Source organism: Contarinia nasturtii, unplaced genomic scaffold (genome assembly GCF_009176525.2).
Source record: "Contarinia nasturtii isolate CC-2019 unplaced genomic scaffold, AAFC_CNas_1.1 Cnas_scaffold_187, whole genome shotgun sequence".
Classification (NCBI taxonomy): Eukaryota; Metazoa; Arthropoda; class Insecta; order Diptera; family Cecidomyiidae; genus Contarinia; species Contarinia nasturtii.
The window spans coordinates 6,099,708-6,124,318 of record NW_022197544.1 but is presented as its reverse complement, the minus strand read 5'-3'; the positions used below and the strand labels follow the sequence as shown (position 1 = coordinate 6,124,318).

Below are 24,611 nucleotides of genomic sequence, written 5' to 3'. Positions count from 1 at the left end.
TGAACTGAGACTTGAACGTATGGGTTGCGCTGTAAGCACAAACACCATAAAGCGAAATCAAAAGGATAAGAAAACTGTAATTTCTAGAATCTGAATTAATTGTGTCGTTGAAATTGCTACTGCCCATTTTGTGCCATTCCACAAAAATTTACCATTGTTTCACTGGTGCTTTATGTGCTTTATTTTCTTCATCTGAGTTTTTTTTTCATCATGATTCTTTGTCATTTTTGTTGTTGTTTATCGCACTTAACAGAGCTTGTTTTTTTTTTGGAAATAAAAAGATGAAGAAAATAAAAATGTACGAACACTTTTTGGACACTGTCAATGTTTGACCTCTATATTCTGCTTTTAATTGTTTTCAGAGTCATGCAGAGCACATGCCATTCAAATGTGAATATTGCGCACGATTGTTCAAGCACAAAAGGTCACGGGATCGACACACAAAACTACATACGGGAGATCGGCGCTACCGCTGTCCGCATTGTGAATCAGCTTTTTCAAGAAGGTGATTTTCTACATATACAATTCACATCACAATTTTGAACGATTTTCTCCTTCATTTTATTATCAGCACGGGTTTGTAATAAACATTAAAGTTGCACACAATCACATTTACCATACTTTCTAGTTTTTTGTTTTTGTTTTGAGGACGGATATTTCGGGATAATAAAATATATTTGGATCTAAGTGTTTGAAAATGCTGAACGATTCTTATAAGCCTCTTTTGCGCTTAATTGTCTACTTAATGCATGAACATATCAACTTATTTCACATTCTTTTTATTCTTCTTATTATTTATTCTTGATGAATATTAATTGAATGAACATTTATTTGCTGTTTATTAGTGATCATTTGAAAATACACATGAAGACGCATGACAATCAAAAGCCGTTTCAATGTACGGTTTGTAATCGAGGCTATAATACGGCTGCTGCGCTTACATCACACATGCAAAGCCACAAAAAGCAAGCAGCTCTTCAGAGAAATACTACATTGAATTACAGGTTAGAAATTGCAAAAGCATCATCGCTGAATCGGTGCCGCTGATAAATCCACTCGAATATTTTAGTACATAAATATGTTGTACAAGGTGTGTATTTAGTGTCATTGCAGTGCCATTTGCACGATAAAAAGAAATCTGCACGGTAAAGATACCAAAGACATGCCAGGAAAGTCTCACGAGGAGAAAAACACTTTATGCGCGTTTTCAACGCAACGCATGCGACTTATTTGCCAAAATTAATTCCGATTGGATTTATTGACGGTGATCATGTGAGCCAGTGTATTGACACGAAGCATTAATATCTCAAATTATTTGTCGTTTTATTTTCTAAAACAAATAGCCCACGATCCACAGGTTCGGCTTCGAGTAACACCAGTCTGTACAAACGAAAATACTCATCACAAATTGAGCAACGAGATATCCCAAATCAGTCATCACTTTTGGCAGTCAATGCAAAACGTTTTGCATTTCACGGCAACAACAGCTCTGTCTTATACTGCATCTACTGTACCAAAAATGATTTTGAAAATTTGGAGCAACTACACTCGCATGTTCAGCAAATGCATGCAATTGTCTTGAGAGAGGTAAATCAAAATGCAAACAATTGTGTTAAAAATATATAAAAATTTATGTTTTTTTTTTTAATGTAGACAACATCAAGCCCCTTTCCTGGCATCCATCCTGGTCTTCATTTGACTTGTGAATTTTGCACGATGAAATTTCCATCAATTCCCAGTATGTTTCAGCACATTCGTTCAATGCATATAGATCGTATAAGCAATCCAACGTCTTACATGGAGCACTTAAGCAGACGATCAATTGGACTTGGTGATGAAAACTATCGCCGTAAATCAAACGATAGTTTTGTCCATCCACTTGAACGTTCCAAATCGGAAGAGGATTCCCATAAATATGAATTAAACCCATCAAAAACGGAACGTGACACACCGAGTAAAAATTCCAACGATTATGATGCGCATACAAAGTCCATTGAAAATGGTGACATAAAGCAAGAAGATCTTCCAACTGATTTAAGTAATAAAAAGATCGAGGCAAAATGTTCCGAAATCCGCGATGATTCAAATGATATGAATCATTCGTCGAAAGAAAGTTCCATCGATTCCATTGTGAATCGAAAACGTCTTCAAAAAACGTCGCCAGATTATTCAGCATCGAGTCCGGATCCATTGCGATGCAGCCAATGTACATTGATACTTCCGAACATCGAGGCGTTTCGCGATCATTTGCGAAATCATTTAGTGCGTGGTGAACTGAAAAATTTTGTCTGTTTCCAATGCGGACTCACATTCACCAATCAAAATGAATATGAATTGCATGTTTCGTCGCATTTTCTAATCAGCACCACCGAATATACATGCACATTTGGATGTAATAAACATTTTGTTAGCTCTGAAAATATGCAAAAGCATATGTTCGATGTGCACGCTCAAAATGTGTGGAAGTGTGGCATTTGCTATGACATTTTTGAATCCAAAGTTGCAATTCAAATTCATTTTGCGATGACCCATTCGAATAAAGAGGACACATTTCGTTGTTCGGCATGTATGGATTCCTTTGAAACGGAAAATGAATTTAAGGCTCATGTTCGGACCCAACATTCGTTGATGTTTTTATTGCCAAATTTGCAATGCTCTCTGTGCCGAACAGTTTGTTCATCTGAATTAGAAATGCACTTTCATATGGCAACACATTCGCGTCAACCATTCCGATGCACCGTATGCTCTGAAGCATTTCCAATGGAATTTCTATTGGAACGACACATGCAAACGCATCATTGTCTTCCCGAAAAGGATGCATTGGGACTGTATAAAAGCGATAATCTTAACAATAATATGTTCGACTATAGCTATGCCGCAAAGAAACTCTATCCATTTGCTGGACCGACCAAAATGTTTGATCCCATGAATATACCTTCCAGTTCAACGTCACCACTGAAATTACCACCGCCACTATATGAACTTTATGATAACATTGGGAAATCATTTTCGCAACAAAGTTTTACAAAAAATTTTTCAAATATAACCAAATCATTTTCGGAACACTTAGAAAATACACAAGCATTTACGAAACAATTTAGCGAGCACTCGGCCGAGATTCCATCGTTTTTGAATTTATACAAATCGGATTATGTGTCGAAAACATTTTTGAGAAATAATCCATTGGTTTTTTTGCCACCAACTTCAATCGATTCACACAATGGCACTTCAGAACAACAGCAACCACCAGCACCACCGCCGCAACAACAACAATATACCGATAAAAAGACTTCTTCCGATCAACAAATATCATGCAACATTTGCGATCGCAAAGATTTCCAAAGCGAATTGGAAATGATAACGCATCAAAAGATTACACACAACATCAAAACCGGCGTTAGCCTAATGTGCGCCTATTGCAATGACAATTTTCGTTCAAGGTATTGTTTTAAAAAGCACTCAATATTGTTTGCAATTTGTCCAATAAATACAATAAATGTTCTTTTTTCTCCACACAGAACCGAATTGGAAACTCATATGAAAACGGCGCATACCGGAGGTAAACACAAATGTTTAATTTGTGATGAAATTTTTCCATCGGCAGATGTGCTTGCTGAGCACAAGCTAACTCATTCTAGAGTTGGTGTCCAAGGCAAATGTACATTTTGCTCTGCAAATTTAATGGATATTCAAGAATTCAAGTCTCATATGGCTGAGCATGGAAACGTTGAATTGCCAGTACAATGTATTTGTTGTCGTCAAACTTTAAGTTCAGCATTTGAAATTCAATTACACGCTAAGTAGGTTCAATTAATTTTCGTATTCAAAAGAAACTGCATTTTCACATATTAATGGAATGATAATTTCTCCAAATATAGATTCCATGTGAGTTCCACGTCCGGTGATAGTGACAACGAACGCAATTGTGCACTGTGTTTAATCGAGCTACCGCCAAAATCTGAATCGAAAGTATGCAAAAAGTGCTATGAAAAACACAACAATCACAGTAAACATTCATCGTATGCATTTCCAAAGGAAAGCAATTCATTTTCCAGTGACTGTCCATCCAAATCGAATGCCGACTCAATAACGGAGCATTACTGCAATTTATGTAAAAAACCATTTTTGACGGCGGTCGCATTAGAAGAACATTTAATTGAACACTCATTTCGAGGTTGTGAAGAACGTGGCTACAATTGCTATATATGTTCGGCAATTTTCACTCTGCCATGTGGACTACATCAACATATCAGAGTTGAGCATGGTGCAAGCTATCGTCCATATGACTGTAATCTGTGTGCAAAGAAATTCTATTTTCGAGCTGAACTTGAGAATCATCTGATCAATCATGAAATTGGCCTTATTGCAACGCCACACCGAGATGATGCGACGGACACAGATGAATCGAAACAAATTCCATTGAATCACGAACATTTGAAAGATATGAACGATGATAATGAAAGCGACAAGGACAAACATTCCGAAACGGATATGAAATCCGAAGGTCAACATTATTCCAATGATGTCAATGCGGAAGACGATGACGATGAATACATCGAAGTTGAACAAATCGGTGAAAATACATCTGCCGATGAAGAGATGAGCCAGCCAAATGAACGAACAAGTCCAGAAAATTATGATAAACCACAAACACAATATGAAAAAGATAATTTAAGCTATAGAGTGTAAAAATAAAACAATTTTTTTCCTTGTGTTCAATTATTATTAGATGCACACAAGGTCTGTACAAGGTGTAAATAAGTTTAAAATTGAAAATGAATATGAGTATGCACAAAATACGAAAATAATATATTCACTCAGATTTTTTTTAAGATTCGTTCTTTGATTTTATAAATTTACATACAAAGTACTTTCAAGTATGAGTAGAGAAAAATGTTCACAAAATTTCATTAAAAAAAACGAAAAAAAATCGAACTTTCTTAGATTTCAACATCGGATTTGGTTAGGACGCCTATCACATATCAAACACTATATCACAACACCCCACACAAATCGATGTCATTTGTATCGCACCTATTGAATATTCACAAAATATGATATTCAAAATATGTATCAACTGAAAGTTTCAATTACACATTTCACATATAATGGCATACACATGATATGATCCGCAATTATTGCTTTAATTTATTAGATTTAATCTATTAGACTGAAGATGGCATTGGTGATATCAAATCCGATTTTTTTTAAAAATAAACTTCAATGCATAAAATGTATCAACAAAGCTGAAATTGTACCCAAATTTAGACGCATCATTTAGTCAATTTAATTGACTATGAATTTTTCAATAACAAAAAAAATCCACATTAAATATGTGCTATTAATTTAAGGGAAATATATGACACCTCAAAAAAAGAAACTCTTATTTTAAACAGCCGCAGCAGTTAGAAACTTTCGTTGTTTTATTAATTTAATTATTCAGTTATTATAATGGTTAAGCTATTATATCTAATAGGATTTTAATAAAATATCTTACAAATCTAGTGCATTTTTAAATCTTCAGATATATTTCGTCCATTTCGGGCACTTTTGCCTTCAGGGCGCCGACAAAATTTTTTGCTAAAAACAATTCAAAGGTCTTACAAAAATCAGCTGAAACCTTTTAACTCGAATCAATTTTTCAAATATAGCAACAATTTATAAAACTTTTCAAGAAATCGAAGTGAATACCTGAGCTATGAACCACAGCTACCAAATTTTAAATTTAAAAAGATAATTAAAATGCAAAATAATTAGGGAAACGGTGTTCTAATTCTTCTTAAATTCAGAAATCTTTTGTTTGTTTTTAAATCATTTGATTTTTGGCAAGACATTTTATTAAAATCTTATTGCATTAATTATTATTACAAATAAATTGATCTTATTAGAAAAATGATCGTTAGACAAATATGTTTATGTAAACATAAAATGAGATGGTATTTATTCGGTGGTTATTTGTCGAATTTGTCAGATTTTTTCAAAAAAATTAAATTAATTTCTACATCGACATTTTCGCGTACTTTCGATTTCGTTACATAAAAATAGGTATCACCTTAATATAGTCAAATTAAAATGATTGTATGTTTGAATCTAATAAAATATTCCTATCGTCAATAAATTGTGCGTACCGAATTAAATTATTCCTTAAAAATAATTATTCTATCTACTTCCCATACTCAAAAGCATATTCATAATTATAGTACATACTTTTCATCGCATATAGAATATATAAGTTTTAATGAAAGTCGAGGTTATGTCCATATTTCAATGACAATCTGTGTTGAAAAAAAACTCAAACGCTGATTGATGTGATAAAATATATTACGATGCTGTGTGATCAAAGTCCGGTTAAGTGGTTCCAAGTGATAAATCGAAACAAGTTTTGCCATATAAGTTTCGTATTTATGGGTTAATTTCGTGAATTTTAATATTCGGAATGGGCAACGGCATCATGTGAAAGATGAATTCAACACACAGAGAAATCATCAATGTAAATGTCAGATGAAAGAATTTCTTCAGCAACAAAAACAATAATCCAAAAACCGAAAGCCACACAACATTCATAAATGAGAAAGTCGGTAATCGTTCAAGTTTAATTATAGTTGCAAGACAATAGTGTTTCCTCAATTGCTGACTCAAAATACCGAAGGTATTCTTTGTTTCGGTCTAATAGAAAATGCGATTTGGTACATTTATTTCCAATACGTGATGGTATTACAAATCATGCTCTATCAGAAAAGACCATCATATACATATGGAGTGTGTTTTTCATGACCAAATAAATTTTTGAGTGTAGTTATAAATACATATGCATGTATACGATCGTGATATGGTATGTTTGCGTGTGAATAGCAGCGTTTATGTGTACAACAATATTCGTTGTGTTCACCGGTACAACAACCTGTAAAATAAAAATCAAGTTAAGCAGTCGCGCATTGGTCTTCACTGTGATCAAAACAAAATTCATCGGTTGTGTAAGGTAAATCGAAGAGTAAATCATAATCTTTATACGCAAATTCATCAATTATCAAATGAAATTACTGGAGCAGAGCATTTAGTTGCCAGCAAATTACATTGAATTATTTTCTTACATTTTCTTAATTTGAGTTGTGCTGTGATTTCTTCAAAGTTATTTTAGTTTTTGAAAACATATGTAGTTTTTTTATATGTCGATCTCCATCGAAGATGGATTTTCATTAGAGAGAAGTTGATGTGATGCTTTTTTTTCGTGTATGTAATGTATTGGAAACACACCTTCATCACTGTAACAGAAGCCATTTAACATGAAACGTTGATGTTGAAATTAAAATATTTTCACCAAATGGCCAGTTTTTGTTGATTTCATCTGCTTCATTTCGAATATAAACAGTGTCGGACTCATTAAAAATTCAATATTCAAATTAAGTCGGAAGTAAGATTTGACAATGAATTAAGTTTGACTAATTTTCTTTAAAAAAATGTTGAAATTCGCCTTTTTGAGAGAGAAACAATAACATGCCATATCGCATTGTGAAAGAATATTATGATTTCTTGGGATAGTTTAAAAAATAACAATTTGGTGTTAAATCGTAAAGTGGGTTAACTCAAAGCATGTTGAAATCAATTTGTTTGCCAAAATATAAACAAAATACTTTTGAGCTAACACCATTACGGGACGTGTTAATGAATATGTTATCCAAACAAAAAGCATGCAAACGGTACAATTGCGAAACAACACAAGTAAATTATTACCAACAAGAAAACAATCATAAACAAGTCAATGTTGATTCGTTGCTGAATTTTAACGGAATTTAAAATCAAAGCAAGATTTTTTTTTATATAAATAAATTGAAAGTATTTTTCTTCTTTTTTTTTCAACATGAATAATCTGTTTCAGGTAATAAGATTGTGAACAACAGCAAAAATGCTGTTTTTTGTAGTGTTGAGCAGCCTTGGCTTTTTGGCTTTTTATCTAAGCAGATCGTCCAAAGAGATGCCAAAGAACTGGCAACAACTTCGTTCAGAGATTTTGTGGCAATATTTGGGCGTGCGGGGGCTCATCGAAGATTATTATCTACGGAAATATAATCGAGTCGGTAAGCAATCTATTGCGAAATAATATTTTTTTCGATTGAATTAATACGTAGTGTTCGTCCGTTAACTTGTGATTTGTTTACAGATCTATTCAAACAGCCAGGCCGTGTAGCTGTAATTACTGGTGGCAACAGAGGTATCGGTGCTGATGTAGTTGAAAAATTATTACAATGTGAAATAAATGTGATTATGGGTAAGTGCAAGCCACAGAATGACATAATTCTATAATAAAACAAGTGAGCCAGTCTATCAACTAGTATAAAGTCCATATAAACTTTGATGAATTGGAAATAATAGGGATTTATCAAACAATTTCAAGGTCATGCCAATATTTTTTTGTTCTATCTTTTGTATGTCTTCTTGTGTATATCTATTTTGTATTGATATGGATAATAATCAAATATTAATATACCATGGCATTGAAAACTTGATATAAAAAGGAAACAGGTTATTCTCTTTCAATCGACGATTGTGTCATTAGATATTTTGCATCATCAAATAGATTCGATTTCAAAAAAAACGATAGTTTTTTCTTAAGGAAACGTCAGAAGTCACCTAAACCGGATTTCTTATACACGTGTAGAAAATGAAATCTTTCGTGATCGTTGATGCTTTGATAAAGCACTCCAAATACTAATTAAATGAATGAATTTTAGGTGTACGAAATCCAAAAGAGGCTCAGAAAAACATCGAATTGCGTGTCGACTTTTCCGAATTGGACGGAGTTAAAATCTATTATGAATATTTGGATACGGGAAATCTGAAGTCGGTGCGACAATTTGCAAAATCTGTTCAGCAAAAATTCAACAAAATTGATATACTTATCAATAATGCTGGTATAATGGCCTCACCATATTATCTCACCGAAGATGGTTTTGAGAGCCAATTCGCTGTTAATTATCTGGGTCATTTTTTGTTGACACATTTATTATTGCCACAATTGAAAGCGGCCGGTACACAAGATCTGAACTCACGTGTGGTAAATGTATCATCCTGTGCCAATATTCTGGGCGAAATCAATATGAATGATATTAATGGAACGTAAGTGTTGCTATTCATTCGAATCCATTTTCGAACCGAATATTCTCAATGCAATGATTTTATTTTCTATCCACAGAAAAGACTATTATCCACCCAATGCCTATAATCAAAGTAAATTGGCTCAGGTTCTATTCACACGACATCTTCAACTTCTTATCAATCAAGACGAAGACCTACATCTTCAAGTGCATGCCGTTCATCCGGGTGTTGTAGATACCGATTTGTTTGTACACTCCAGCACAACTTATGTTCCATGGTTTAAAAAACTGCTTTTCAAGGTAAATTAATTGACTTAATATTAAATTTCAAATCAAATATTAACGTTTACCACTTTTTTCTTTAGAACACCGAAGAAGGATCACGAACCATTGTTTATGCTGCTATTTCACCGAAAATTGAGGGTAAAGGTGGATCCTATTTGAGCAATTGCGTTCGAGTACCGGTTAATCCGTTGGCCAAGGACAAAGTTTTGCGCGAAAAATTCTTTGATTTCACATGCAAACTATTAGATATTAGTTTTTTTCCAAAATGACTAAATAATAATTAAGAAGTGGAACTGAATCGATCAGTGCACTTCCATTAGATATAGTGCGCGATTTATTCAAAGTTTCGTTGTAATGACTGAACACCGAGAGAGTAAAATTTGTTGTTGAATAAATGCTCCTGTCGAATTTAACTTGTTTGTTTTAACACCATTTTTTTTCAGCTTCATTTATACAAAATGACCTTGGACTTTAATCGATTATCGCTCAAGATTTTGTTTCGCTTTTTTATCCGATTCTGGTTGATGTCCCATATTATTAAATGTTGAAGTTTTCCTGAAATCGTAAAAAATTCTTAACATAAATTTCCATTTAAAAAAAAGGTCGTCTCGAATTCATCATCAATTTTGTACATTACGCTTCATGCATGTATTGCTTCAACGCTAAATGCATCGGAAAGGGAGAAAAATAAATAATGAAGATGATTGTGATTTTGATTTCTTTTTTTTTAATATAAAGCTGACGAAATGTATACAAATGCCATGCGAGAAATAAAAAGAATCTGTCGCTTACTTATAAAATGGACCGTGACTTTAAAAAAAAAACAATGGTAAAAATTAAATCAGTTGTATCGCTGTTTCGTAAATGTAAATTCTGCGCGCGACAACGAAATGCTCATTCAAATAAATGAAGTAATTAAACATCGCCACTAATGTTATATTGTATAATATCATTGTATTCAAATAGTTCATCTTTAGAAAACTACAGCTATAACTTATTTTGTTTTATGTTTCATATTTTGTTGTTGTTTGTTTGTTTTTTTTTACCTATTTATGTGCGCGTACTAAATAAATAACTAAAATCGAGCATGAAAAGCTAGGATTAGTAATTGTATTTTCTCTGTAACTATATTCCAATTTATGTCATTTTTTTGTTTTCTTTGTTGTTGTTCTCTTGTTACACACACATATATCATTAATTTCATATGAAAAAAGAAAAACACACAGTAATGTATTGCATTTTGGTATTTTCAGGTGTCGAGTGATAACTATTATCGCGATTTCAGTTTTATCAAAAATTATTATAGAAAATTATAAAAATTCTTGTGATTCCGTTTTTTTTCTTCTAAGCATTATTACTATTTCGTTTGTCTGCGAAGATGTGGTGGTGACCATTGTTCACAATCACCATTGTTCGAACACATGAATATATTTTTTTTGTTTAAATTTATTTACGAAAAAAAATAAATGAATTGTGCGATTTGCTTTTTTATTGTCATATTAAAAAGTAAAAAGAAAAATTGTAAAAAGAAAAGTGACATCTGCCACCCAAATACTTTTTGAATTTAGGATGTCAACCGATTCATTGCTTTTTTTTTTCAAAATAAAAATCAAAATATTAACCAAAAACCACTTATGCTCGTCATATTACCATCGTATTGAATTTTTTTGTTTTTGAATCTCTTGAAATCACAAGTCGTTCGTGTATATACTGTTTTTACGAAATGCATTCCAAAATTTGTCTGGGATGAAAATTTTCAGGGCAAATGTACACGATTGATACAAAAATAAATGGGATGTAGAAATAAATTAAAATATTATAGGTAAATATTGAATCGCATATTCCCAACCATCCAAGTATTACTTAATCAGAGATTCATGGGATCAATTGATCCGATAATTCGTAATGGATTAAAATTTGCAACAAAATAATAATAATAATAATGTCGATTGGTTGGATTCAAGCTTGCTATCTCAAATTGATATGACTAATAAAGTGGTGTATCGTAATTGATTTCAAACGATATTTGAATTTGGAGCGCAAACATAAAAATACAACCGATCACACAAACTAATAAAAGAAAATATGCTTGATGTTTAAAATCGCGTCAAATTAAGTATAGGCAAGTTATTATAGTACGCTTCAAAATAGATGTTTTTTTCTCTTTCTCTCTCTGTCTGTATCTCTCTCTATTCTCATTGTTGTCGTGTTTTTTTTTGTTTGTTTGTTCAAATAATTTCATTAAGCTGTGTTGTTCATTTTGTTCATTGATTGATTGTTGTATCATATAGTTTTTAAGTATAGTATGTTGTTGTTTATTATGAATGGTATGAAGTCACGTATGTCGCTGGGAAGAGACCTTTTCGATTGCCGATTTCACCATTCCACCAGTGTTCGTCAGATCGATCGGTAACTGTGATTACATCACCCCGTCGAAAATCTAATTCGCCGGATTCTTGTGGCACAAAATCATATAATGCTTGAACCAAAACCTACATTCAAATCGATTGAAATCGTTAGATTAAATGTGAATGCATTTTCATTAAATACAAATCGTCTTACTTCTTCTGGTACCATATCTTTGAGTTTGACATCTTGCGAGCGGGATACACTGGCCGTACGATGATATTCAACAAGTTCATTCAGTGATCCAAACTTTACCACCCATAAGAAAAATTTTCCCTGCGCATCTCGTAGGACTTTAAAATGTTGCACTCCATCAGAACATCTAATTACATTTGAAGAAAAAAAATTGTAAAAATGTCGTTGCTATCCCTTTTATTTTGTACCACGACAATTTATATATCTGCATCTGGTGCCAAATCTTTGCTCTTCAGTTGAATTTGTGCGTTTCAAACCTGCAGGCACATATTGTCCAAAGTCGAAGAAAAGCGGATTTTTTGTATTTCGAATTGGATTTTTTTGAAGAAAAAAAAATTGTCACGGCGATTTAGTGCTGACGCAAAAAAATAATTTTTTCTACTTTTGGTCCGAATTATAAATTGTCGAACAGCACTAAATTCTGATCCATATATAAATTGTCGCACAACAAAATAAAACCTAAAACTAGAGCAGACTCATTAACGAACTGGTTAAATCCACTTACTTTACTGATAATGAAAAATCTCCTGGACTGGATTCACTAATTCGTATTAAAAATGCACCCTCGTGTTTATTTGACAATAATTTCTCGGCATCGGCACGTGTAATTCTACCATAATACCAACTGCAAATATAAATTCAATAATTAAGAAAAATCAATCAGTCGCATCGTAACACACGTGCAATATCACATTTTAAATTAAATTGCCGAACGTTGGAATATCAAACTATATTGAATGTATGACACTGTGTGATAAATCTATACTTACGTGTGTGTTTTCATTTCAATGTAGTTACTCGGAATCAATCCTTCTCTACCATCCAGTTCGGCACGATACCAATTCATATCATCTTCCATATTGAGAATCTTTAAATTCAAAGAAAAATCGTTTGTTTAAATCGTAATTTGATCGATTTCAAGAAAGCAAACAAAAAAAAATTCCATTTCGAAAAATGTTTTCATTATAATTTTTAATTTTTTTTTTCATTTCTAGAGATGTTGTGCAGTTGCTTTGCAAATAAATGTTGCACTATTTCACAAAAAAATTCAGTTAGATTTTGTTATGTTTACCTTCAAAATTGCATTTTTACGAAAACTAAGTTCATCGTCGGCCGTTGCATTAAAATCGTGCTTCGCTATTGCTTCCATTTCGATAGATATTTGTTTTTCTCTTATCAGTCAATTGGTGTGCCGTCTATTCAACAAAATAAAAGCGAAAAACGAGAAAAAAAGATTACGTTACGGTTTTTATCTCATTTCATTGAAACTGATTTGAAATCGAACTCTTTTTTTTGAAAAAGTAAACACATTTGAGAAAATATTTCACCTTTGATTTGTATTTGAAGCAAATTTGTTGTTTTGTGATCGTTTCCGTCACCGATCTTGAGCTCCGGTTTATCCTGAGTATGTATTTTTGTCTAAATACATTTAAAAAAAAAGAGATGTGACACTAATTAACATACGCTTCATCACTATTACACACAGTGTCTGGAAAGTTTACAGTCTATTATTCATGTCGAAAAACAATGATTATTTTCAATAATAAAGAAAAAAATAAATATTCCGAAATATGAATGTGTGTTAGTTATGAATTTGCCTAATTGATAGATCACTAATGAGCCATACAACTGTGTGTTTTCTCATCTAATTCATGAGATTTGATTTTAAACATGATGACTATTTTGCTTCCCTAAAAAAATCTCTGTACACTTTGCACCAGTCAGGTTGGTATGCACTTTAAAAAGGGGAAAATTAATTCAACCTCTTCTAAAATATGTATTTGTAGTAATTTTCAATCGAATTTCGCTTATATTTGATAATTTTTTTTCCCACTTTAGATAAATGTTGTAATTTAATTAAATGTGTTCACTGTGAGATTTTTTTTACTCTCTTCTCTCCTTTGTCTCTTCTTCACTTTTTTTTAGTTGTTACTCAAATGATTCAATTCTATCAAAATGCATTTGAATGAAATATTTATTTGAACTTTTCTTCGTTGCTAATTGAACAAAATACATATTTTAAATAATTTTAGCTCTATATACGCACCAAATGATAAAAAATAAATCAATTCAATAAAATAATTAAAATGTCAATACGCACTCGTGTATTGTTTATTCGCTCAAAATTTTTTGTATGTGATATCTCGGCTAGTCCAGAAATTGAAATCACCAACACGCAATGTACGCCATCTTAATTTTTTTTTCACTCTACATGTATACATATATATGCATTGTGAATGTCAGCCGTGTGTATGAGTGTATGTATATGAATGTAGATATAACATGTATTGTTATTTATGTATGTATGAATCTGTCATCGGTTTGCTTTATTGTTGTTGATATTGTTGTTGTTATTAGTATGAGTGTTGTTGGCTTAGTCATTTTCAATTTAATCTCATCTTTCAACTTTGTGGCATACGATTTCAGCGTATGTGTCACTGTATTTGTATACGGCGTATGAATGAATTATGTATCGTTGTATATGTAGAAAAAAAAATTCTAGAAAAATGAACAACAATTTTATGACAATAAATGTCAATGAAATACGTAATTATTTTCATTATGCATCAATATTTGGAAAGTTTTTATCGAAACGCTTTAGATGTGATAAATATACTCAGAAAGATGGCGCTAATACATATTCAAAACAATCAAACATTTACGAATTGCTTGATATTACACGTTTGTCAATTTGTTTGCGATGGAAAAATGAAAATGCATCATGAACATTGTCATTTCTTTGCATTTAAATGGCAAAATATTGAATAAAATTGTAAAATGTCATTTCTGAAAAATAAACGAAAGCGATGAAATTCAAATGCTATGCAATCATTATCTGGCTAGCTACCGATAGGGATCGAATGACAACAACTGTCTATACGTATTGATTGTGTGCGTGTTTCTCTAAAGAAATTTCAAAAGTCAAAAACTAGACTATCTAATGGTAGTGAGGACATGTACGATTGGCGCGACTATCGCTTGTACAATCACGCAACTATACATACGATATAGTCAAAACAGTCAAAGTTTAAAGTCAGGCGAAACTAGTAATAATGGTGAATTTAAAGAATATATTTTCAAACAAAAATAAACTATTAGTGCCTGCTCAGCTAAAACGGCTGACCGAACACAAATACTCAATGACCAGTTGTAGTTTATTAGATCCAATATTGAATCCATGGTGGTGTTGGCTTGTATCAAAAACACCAATGTGGCTGGCACCAAATCTGATCACACTGGTTGGTCTGATCGTCAACATTGCTACAACATTAATACTAGTTTAGTAAGTAAAAGTTGTGAAATTATCATTTCACCAAGTTTATGTCGATGGTCTGATAATTTGCGCATCGAAACATCATCACTCGTTGCCGCTTCACAAGTGCGATGTATCAATGTGATTGAAAAATTACATTGGTACATGAGTTTTTTTTTTTAATTCAATTGTTTAACATTTTAGAATGTCACATCGAATTGACCTTATCGAGAATTGTATCACATTAAAATAGTAAACGACCTAGAGTGAAAATTGAACATATTTGTCTAATTCAATGAATCTTTTTTTTTCGTTTCGTTGAGAAAATTACAATAATGAAATTTCACCAAACGTGAAAAGTCACTTGCATGACATTCCATCAGAGAGTGGTTGAGCTTTGAAAATTGTGCGTATGAATCGCTATTTTTGCACCATAAAGTGTTTTGTTTTGATTCTCATTCGTCTTTTCTGAAAAAATGTTCTATAGAAATAGTCATCGACGAAATTTTGACACTTTGAATAAATTTCATTGTGGTTGTGACACGTTTAAATTTCAATTGAATTTCATTGTGGTGATGGGCTTTTTATTAGATTCATTTAATGTGATTTTATTTGATTTTTTTCATTGAAAAATTATAGTTATAGTCCAAATGGCCGAACAGAACCACCCAGATGGGCATGTGCTCTTTGTGCATTAGGATTATTCATTTACCAAAGTTTGGATGCGATCGATGGTAAACAAGCGAGACGGACAAATTCATCGAGTCCATTGGGTGAACTATTCGATCATGGTTGTGATTCAATATCAACTATTTTTGTTGCATTATCAGCATGTTTATCAGCTCAATTGGGATTTTATCCAAAATGGATGTTTTTCCAAGTAAGTTACAATGACTTTGCTCTTTCTATTCAAGTTCATTTCATTGAAAATAATATGAATTTTGATTTCAATTGTTTGTGATAAAATAGTGTTTTAGTGCGATGACTTTGTTTTATTGTGCTCATTGGCAATCATATGTATCGGGCACACTTAGACTGGGAAAGGTGGATGTTACAGAAGCACAATGCATGATAATAATGATTCATCTGATATCAGCAGTTTTTGGACCGGGTATTTGGATGGCCAAGGTATAAATGCGACATCTGAATTATTATTCAGTTTTGACTTTTTCCCCCCCCTCTAATTTATATACACAGAAGAGATAGTATTCGAATTATAATTTACACAGAAGAGAGAGTTAAAGTCGATCAAATCAATTCGATCGTTCATCGTTTTTTTTTTTTTGAAATACGTTGCTCATATTGTGTGATGTCGATGTAGAAAAAAAAATATTCATGAAATCACGTAATTTTTTTTCATTTGTTTCACGCAAAAAGCAGTAATGAGTAGCAAAGCATCTTCACCCAATTTCACAGTATCATTCGTTTGTTTTTTGGTTTCTCTTGAAAATGAACCACGACAAACAATCAGCCGCATAGCATTAAACGGCAATAATCGAAGAGTGTCGAATTAAACAAAATTATAAAACAAAGATACACATTATATGGAAATCAAACGTATTTATTTAGATTTTTGGTGGAATTGAGCTATGGAATTCAATGTCAGTAGCAACAGTGGTTTGCGGTGTCTGGTCGTTGACACGCATTTTTAGTGTTGTCCTAGCTGGAGGCGTTGGCAAAAATGGCTCTACAGTTGCTGTAAGTTTAACTAAAGAAAATGAAAGGAGTGTATACTTTTAAAAACATTGTTGTGCATTATGCATTCAAAGCGACCAGCTCAAAAGAGCTCTTCGGCTCAACATGGACCAAGTTATCAATATAAACATTAGGAAAGCAAAAAATTTTGAAATTGCACACACATTTAAACTATACAGCAGACGACAGCAGCATTGTAATAGACATTCTTTTTTTGGACATCGATTGTGCAATTATATGCAGTGAATAATTTACTTCAATTTAAACACTATACATCATTCTTCTTATTATTTTTGTTTTTATTAATAAAAAAAAATGACTGATGATTCAACCACCATTATGGTACATCATTAGTTCGTTCAATTAGACAAACCATTCATTAGTTCGCAGTTCAATCGCAAATTACATCGCTATTAGCTTAGTTAGAAATTTTTGAAGCAAACAGATTTCGAAAAATGCTTTTTTTTACACACTTTTAATTGATGTTTTCAAAGTCGTCAAAGCGAATCGACGATTCAATGATTGCCAAGGCCATTATGGCTTTCTATTACACATTTTATTTCAATTTCGGATTCTTAATTTTCCAAACTGTCATTGATTTTTTGCTTCCCTTGTGATATCGATTTGCAAATGCCCACAAATAATAACGTATTATGCACATATTTCTTTTTAACTGAAACACGTTCCGATATTCAACACATTATTTTTTTTCATTTTTTTGAATTTTTGTTTGCTCTAATGCATGCTGTTCATGACTTTAGTCACCCTAACTAATTATTTGTCAGAATCTAATTAAATACGATTTATGTATAAAAAACAAAACAAAACGTTGATTCTAAAAGTAATAATGTTAACAGTCACTGAACATTATTTTGGTTTAACCATTGAGCGTTGTCTATTCTTCTTACTTATTCCCAGTATATTTATGTCCCAATCTATTTAAATCTGTCTTATTTAACACAAATGTGTTTAGTTTTTGATTTCATTATTTCTATCGCTAATTTTTTATTGTGTATTCTAGAAATGTTTTAATATGATATCATTCGTTGGTTGTAGAGCCGACATTGTGTTTACTTAGTTTATCTTCTATCCAATTCGGTTGTAGTAAATTTGTGATTAGTGACGAAATAAAAGCATTTCTCACATCAATTCATCATATTATGAAAAAATGAGCATTCATCCAACATATTCGACTACAATGCTGATAAATCACAATCATTTTATGTAGTTTTTATTTTTCTTTTCATAAAAATAATAACATTTTATGTGGATGGATTTAACTATATTCACGTATAAAAACAAAGTAGACAATTTATTACACAAATGAAAAAAAATGCACCATTTCTATGATATGATTCGCTGGCTGTGAATGCGAATGTCTGGATTATCAACAGGAGGACCTCTCACCACTTAAGATTAAAGAGAACAACCGATCCTGCCTCATTTTTTATCATTTTCTTACTCGTGTTACTTCGCACTCTCTCTCACACACACATACACACACACACATACTTTTTCTCTCTACATCATCGAGTACTATCTTGACGTTTTATACTATTCAGCACAATCTTCATAATAACTAAAAAAAAAACTTAATTGAATAACTTTTGGTAATTGACAGATCCCTCTATTTCAAAGTTGGAATATGATTTTGTGTGTGTCGTTCCTAATTGGATTTTCGAAAAGTCTCGTCTCATTCAGTCACATTTTTATAACTGGTGGCAGTGGCAAAAATGGCTCCACAGTTGCTGTAAGCCAAACAAAAATATTACATTTTTTACAAAAAAAATTCTTCTGCATTTTGGTTTTCCTTTAATTTATTTGTTTTTCCAATTTAATTCACAAATACGTACACAAAATATACATCTTTTATCATGATTTTCCTTTTACCGTTTGCTTCATAATAATTAACACGAATAATTTAACAAAAAAAAATCAGCTTGTGATTTCTGCAAGGAAAACAGTTCAACTGTCCTTTCATTTAACCGTTCGCTTAAGATTTTTCATACAGATGATGTGAAAATGTTAATTTTGAGATATGAACAAATAATAATTGTTTTTTTAATAAAATTTCGTTGGGTGAGGAAACTAATCACTTTATGTAAATATCTGTTGGTTCCCTGAAATGAGTTCAAAAATTATTCGGTTTGATCACACCACTCAGGTTTTGAATGCTAGAATATAAATTTATTATTGGCAAGAAAATGCATATATTTTTTTCTTAAACACGGATACAATGGGATATATTCAATTTTGGATGATTTTCTTCCATTCATGGTGGCTAACCGCACTAAATTGAATGCAATAGCAAAATGAACATTTAAATGAATTTGAAAATGGGTCTTCGTTTATGCTTAAGTCTCAAACATGTATATTCGTAATTTGATCGAGACGCAAATCATTTTATTTCTTTGTTTAATTAAATTCAATGTAGTATGGTACAAATTATTCCTCTTTGCTTATTGGCATCAAAACAAATTAATATTCGAATTTGCCAAAAATTCAATTTAAAACAACAACAACAACAACAATACTCAAATAAGTTTTGTTTGTTCCTTGTTTTGAATTACATGCATGCAAACGAATAACAATTTTAATACTCTTCATTTAAAAATAAAAATTATTATTATTTTAATGGTTATTGATTAATTTTTTTAAATATTGCGCTTATTTTTTTACCACTTTTTTATACATGAAAAATAATAATAATTTTTTAACCCTCAATTACACTTTTGGTTTGGTCCCAAAATTATATATATTTTTCTTTAAATATATATATGTCGATATGAAATGTACTAATGATGTTGTAAATAGTTATTTGCATTCCTAATTGTTCATATTGTGTCCTTACCTTATTTATCTGTGTCAATATTTCTTGAGATATAAAGAACAATTAATAATATTTGATTTTTCTTAAAATAATTGTCGATGTTACGATAAAAAAAAAAACTGTAGGGAACGAGCGTTATTTCACCGGTGATACCATTGCTGACAGTTGTGCTAAGTGCTTTCATCATTTCACAAAAGTCTGTTGACAGACTTTTTGAAACATACCCTTCATTATATATAATCACATTTGGAATGGTTGCCGCCAAAGTTACAAATAAACTTGTGGTAAGTTGTTTAGATTGTCAACTTATGTGCATTACATTTTGAATTTTCATATCGATTTCTCTCTCTTTTCGTTTTCAGATCGCTCACATGACAAAGAGTGAAATGGGTTACACAGATTATGGCCACATAGGTCCATTGTTATTGTTTTTGAATCAATACTTCAATAATTTCGTACCAGAAATTTATGTGTTATGCCTTGCGCTAGTGCTCTGTACATATGAGCTGTTGATTTATTGTTCACGCGTGAGTTTATTTATTTTAAATTCGCATTCAATTTGGTAATAATCGATTGTAATGTGGGATATTTTATTTTCTCTCCTGATTTCAATAGGTTTGTTTAGAAATTTGTAATCATTTGGACATTGAATTGTTCCGAATCCCATACCCACCAAAGCCAGTACAAACGGCCACAGCGCTATCACAAAAAACACCGTTCAACAATGCGAACAGCAATGCTGGTGCCCGTCATAATTTAAACCATGATCAAAATGGTGCCAAAGGTGGACATCGATTCCAAGACGATGATCAAGTACAACAACCGAAACGACAAACACGGTCCAGTAAACGTCACGTTGTGTCGCACTGAAAAGGGGGCATAGCCCCGACTATTGCTATGAGTAAATTTGTTTTAATTTTTAGTTACATTGAAAACGAAAAGGATCAGAATGAAAGTTCTTTCATTTATACCATCGATAGGTTTTGAATTTTATAGAAAATTCATATGTTCACAGCGACAAGAAGAAATTTTCGATCAAAAAAAAAAATAGAAAGGAAAAACACACATACACAAATGTTCAATTTCTTTTTTTGGCTTTGTTATTTTATTTGTGTACACAATTTATAAAATCTAAATTGACGTTCAAATTGCCTATCCCGATTTGGGATTTAAATGAAGTGGAGAATGCATTGTACATAAAGAGAAACAATTGAAATCAATTTTTTATCGAACGTAAAACTTATTTATTAAAAAAAAACTATATAGACAGTTAGACACTCACTTAAATTGAAAATATTCGAGAATCAAATTTAAGCAGTAGATTGTTCTTGGCTCAAACACATAAAAAGAAAGAAAGAAAAAAAAACAACAAAGAATTCACACTAAAGATACGTCCGACCTTTGAAAGTAGGACGATAGAGTTATTATGTCTATTAAATGGACAAATGTTCAATGTCTTGTTTAAAAACGAAATTAAATTTATGTTTGATATAATAAAAAGAGTGTTTGTTTTCAATTGAAGTGAATTGAAAGATACAGAATTTGAAAGTCATTTGCCACAAATTGTATTAATAAAGCAACATTGAAAACAAAAACGCACACATTCGTCTTCGCATGTCGTTTTTCGATTCTTTCTTTATGAAATAAATGGAAAAACATTTATTCCGTTGAACTAGAATACATCAAGGTAAGATTAAAATAACATAAATTATCCATGCACACACAGTTGTCAACTATACATATCATATATGTTTCGCCCTTTAGTAGAAAAAAGTCTTGGAGTTATATATTTGAACGACATCTAGATGGCGCCATTGTCATCATTTCATTTGAAAAAAATATTGTTCTCAAGACAAACAACCATTTTCCATTGACTTGAAAAATGAACAAATGAACCGCCTAGAATAAATCAGCATTACTAGATAAATGTCTTCAAATGCGTCATAGAAAAAAGTACGTCAGCAATAGTGTCAAAAACTGTATGTGGCGCGTTATATAAAAAAGTTCGCCAACAAAAGCGTGACATCGTCCATATATTTTATAACGCTTTTGCTGACTGACTTTTTTCAGTAACGCATTTGAAGACATTTATCTAGTAATGTTGATTTATTCTAAGGGATTCAAATGTGTTATTGATATTGTTCATTCAGTCCATTTAGAAATACTTTAATTTCATTAAAATAAAAGTATAATTTTCAAAAATCAAACGTATATCTATCGAATTAATATGACCAATATAGTTAATATACCACTCAAGCAAAGCACAAATAGAAAAAAATCGACGGAATATCTGTGCCGTTGATATATGCTCGCTACATCAAATCAATAAAATGTAGTAGTTGGTGTTTCTCCGTACGTTGATGTAAAAAAAGTCGTATTTCAAACATTAAAATAACGTTTATTGTGTCATTTTTGTTACTTACTCCTTTTTGTGTGTTATTTTAAATCAACAAACGCCAATAGAGTATCAAGAATTGTTCCCGGAACAAAATCCAATTGTTCCCGGAACAAAATCCAATTGTTCCCGGAACAAAATCCAATTGTTCCCGGAACAAAATCAAATTGTTCCCGGAACAAAATTGAATCGGCAATCCAAAATTGGCAATAAAATCTTTCAAATTTAACCCACTTTTTAATAGGTAGACCAAGATGGACTGGTCCAACCTAAGACTGGTCCAGCTGAGACTTAACACATCAACATTCACTGTTAAAGTTTCGTTGAAATACGTTTCGGAGTTTTGTTGATTGAAAAAAAAAAAACAAACAAATCCAATAGCTCTACATTTCATGTAGCGCTAAAATCTATATCCACATACTTACATTCAAACTTTTATGCTTAAAGCTGATTATCAATTGATAATAATTTTCTTCTTTTGAACGTCCTAAATTTTTTGATTATTCTTTAGCACGAGAAATACTCAAAATATAAACAAACATTTTGACGAATAAGTATTTGCTTTAAAGGAGCAAATTCACTTTGTCTCTAGTCATTAATAAAAAAAGGTATTCAAAAAATCATACTATAAAATGTTTACATGAACCATCTTCAATTCTTCATTCATTTTTCCTCATAACAACAACGCTCTAGTTTAAATGCTTCTTAAACGTGCGAAAAAACAAACAAAGAAACAACATGTGCTGTGTTTAATCCTCCATGCATCGGTGCATTAAATCCATATGCAATTTTTGATAAGTCGGCAAAATCAGAAATTAACACAATTGTAATGAAAGAAATGAGTATGATGTCATTGAAATTTTGTGAGTCGTTTAAAACACTTGTTCGAAGTAAATTCTCTTCGTTGCATTCGTTTGTTTTCATTTTATTACTAAAATTATCTGAAAGGCAGTAAATTTTCTTTATTTGGAGTGTATTTAAAAAAAACCATTGATATTCTGTACGAATCAATTTTTTTTGTTGAACGGCGTGAATTGTTGTTGTTACCACGTGTTTTTATTTTTATCGCCGTTATCTCTTGTGCGTGTTTTGTAAAGAGCTGTGCACTGGCCAATGTTGATACCAACGTCTTAGTCGTGATGCTGAAGATGAGACACATAGATTTCTCGAAATGCATTCAAGTAAGAGAATTTAAAATTTTTAATTGATTTTTCGACTCATTGTGAAATCAAGTCAAAGTAAAACATTTTAATTCTGTACGAAATAAACATTTTATATGATTTAATTAAGTAATAATCAACTGCCTGTAAGTAGGCAAAACGTACGAAAAAAGCTATATATCCGAACTAGAGATGTCGCCACAAAACTCATTGGTAAATGAAACCGAACTTATAAATTAATCAAAGTTTTTATATTTAAACGTTTGTTTGTTTTATCATTCCAAAAGCGGAATATTGGAGTAATATTTGCAATCACATGAATCCGGCAAACATTTTACCAAACGTTTTTTCCGTTGCTATGTCATCTGAATGCTCTGTTGTTGTTTTTTTTGCCATTTTCTACATATTTGAGTTTGTTTTCATGCAGTAAGGTAAAATATCTAGATCTAACGTGTTTGTTTCCAAAGATTTACAATGGTTTGTCTAGTAGACAATGCCTATTTTATATTCACAATGATTTGTTGTTTGAACAAATCTATTCAAGATTTCGAAATAGGTACCTCCTTCACAGTTTGAAAATAAGTAAAACAACGAAGGGTGTTTTCAAATTTGCATTAATTTAACTAAAAAAATAACAGTTTTATTGAACTGAAAGAAAAAATGTGCAAAAGTTTCAAACAAATATTTACTTGCATATCCGAGTGTCGAAAATTCTCAATTACTGCCAGTTAACATTGATAACAATGTACAATGCGGTAGCAAAATCATCAGCAAAATGAATAGAATATTATATAACGTTGAACATTCATTTGCAAAGAAGAACATTGTTTTCCTAGACCAAACAGAGGAAGTAAATATTTATCGAAATGTGTCATTTCTTTTAAATGATCAAATAATGAGAATGCAATGAATAGAGTGGTCTTCCCCTTGGCACTATCAACAAATTCTTTAAGAAAAAACAATATTTAAAATATCTACCATAGAACAATGAGTGAAATGTTTCTTTGCCTATTTCATTCATTTCTTAAATTGTTTCATTCCCGCACGCACTGTAAATGAAAAGAAAATACGTGGCGAAATGGGCAAAAAGAAGCCCATGTGCAAAATATTATTCCGATGTCGCTGTGTATGTACTTTTATGTTAGACCGAATAAAAGATCCAAACAATGTAAATTCGAGTGAATAGAACAGAAAAAAAAAAACAAAATTGGAATAAGCTTTTACAGATAGGTTAGGTATAAAAGGATAAAAAACCACTCTCGGATAATCTCTCTTAGAAGATACTACATCTTCCGACCTA

General features: G+C 31.6%; 4 protein-coding genes across 9 annotated transcripts in view; 3 read left to right on the top strand and 1 right to left on the bottom strand.

Annotated features, from left to right (window-relative positions):
- Nucleotides 1–5,366, top strand: part of LOC116352263 (zinc finger protein 423 homolog) — a 29,283-nt gene extending 23,917 nt beyond the window's left edge. For all 3 annotated transcript variants that reach the window (XM_031784728.1, XM_031784730.1, XM_031784729.1), the window contains exons 3-8: nucleotides 363–505; nucleotides 846–1,004; nucleotides 1,344–1,587; nucleotides 1,654–3,440; nucleotides 3,519–3,800; nucleotides 3,879–5,366. In XM_031784728.1, coding sequence (XP_031640588.1) covers nucleotides 363–505; nucleotides 846–1,004; nucleotides 1,344–1,587; nucleotides 1,654–3,440; nucleotides 3,519–3,800; nucleotides 3,879–4,689 — 3,426 coding nt within the window. In that variant the 3' untranslated portion in view covers nucleotides 4,690–5,366. The remainder of the gene's footprint in view (nucleotides 1–362; nucleotides 506–845; nucleotides 1,005–1,343; nucleotides 1,588–1,653; nucleotides 3,441–3,518; nucleotides 3,801–3,878) is intronic.
- Nucleotides 5,367–6,324: 958 nt separating this feature from the next.
- On the top strand, nucleotides 6,325–9,790 carry LOC116336563 (dehydrogenase/reductase SDR family member on chromosome X). Its single transcript, XM_031760472.1, has 6 exons — nucleotides 6,325–6,979; nucleotides 7,877–8,075; nucleotides 8,159–8,266; nucleotides 8,730–9,114; nucleotides 9,191–9,392; nucleotides 9,458–9,790. Exons 2-6 carry the CDS (start codon nucleotides 7,904–7,906, stop codon nucleotides 9,644–9,646), a joined length of 1,056 nt encoding a protein of 351 aa, XP_031616332.1. The 5' UTR covers nucleotides 6,325–6,979; nucleotides 7,877–7,903; the 3' UTR covers nucleotides 9,647–9,790.
- Nucleotides 9,791–10,311: 521 nt separating this feature from the next.
- On the bottom strand, nucleotides 10,312–14,203 carry LOC116352612 (protein enhancer of sevenless 2B). Of its 2 annotated transcripts, none has more exons than XM_031785335.1 (7): nucleotides 14,080–14,203; nucleotides 13,307–13,397; nucleotides 13,051–13,174; nucleotides 12,749–12,846; nucleotides 12,484–12,603; nucleotides 11,940–12,105; nucleotides 10,312–11,869 (listed from the first exon to the last, which is right to left on the bottom strand). In XM_031785335.1, exons 3-7 carry the CDS (start codon nucleotides 13,126–13,128, stop codon nucleotides 11,696–11,698), a joined length of 636 nt encoding a protein of 211 aa, XP_031641195.1. In that variant the 5' UTR covers nucleotides 13,129–13,174; nucleotides 13,307–13,397; nucleotides 14,080–14,203; the 3' UTR covers nucleotides 10,312–11,695. The 2 variants fall into 2 exon arrangements, with proteins under 2 accessions (XP_031641195.1, XP_031641196.1); XM_031785336.1 differs by having other exon boundaries at nucleotides 14,026–14,155.
- A 705-nt stretch (nucleotides 14,204–14,908) lies between these two features.
- Nucleotides 14,909–21,308, top strand: LOC116352462 (cholinephosphotransferase 1). 3 transcript variants are annotated; one of them, XM_031785081.1, is made up of 9 exons: nucleotides 14,909–15,261; nucleotides 15,871–16,111; nucleotides 16,201–16,359; nucleotides 16,801–16,929; nucleotides 17,018–17,040; nucleotides 18,565–18,676; nucleotides 19,882–20,040; nucleotides 20,119–20,283; nucleotides 20,372–21,308. In XM_031785081.1, the coding sequence occupies exons 1-9, from the start codon at nucleotides 15,032–15,034 to the stop codon at nucleotides 20,624–20,626; spliced, it is 1,473 nt and encodes a 490-aa protein (XP_031640941.1). In that variant the 5' UTR covers nucleotides 14,909–15,031; the 3' UTR covers nucleotides 20,627–21,308. The 3 variants fall into 3 exon arrangements, with proteins under 3 accessions (XP_031640941.1, XP_031640940.1, XP_031640939.1); XM_031785080.1 differs by lacking the exons at nucleotides 16,801–16,929; nucleotides 17,018–17,040 and having other exon boundaries at nucleotides 14,910–15,261; nucleotides 18,548–18,676; XM_031785079.1 differs by lacking the exons at nucleotides 17,018–17,040; nucleotides 18,565–18,676 and having other exon boundaries at nucleotides 14,910–15,261.
- The last annotated feature ends 3,303 nt before the right edge of the window (nucleotides 21,309–24,611 follow it).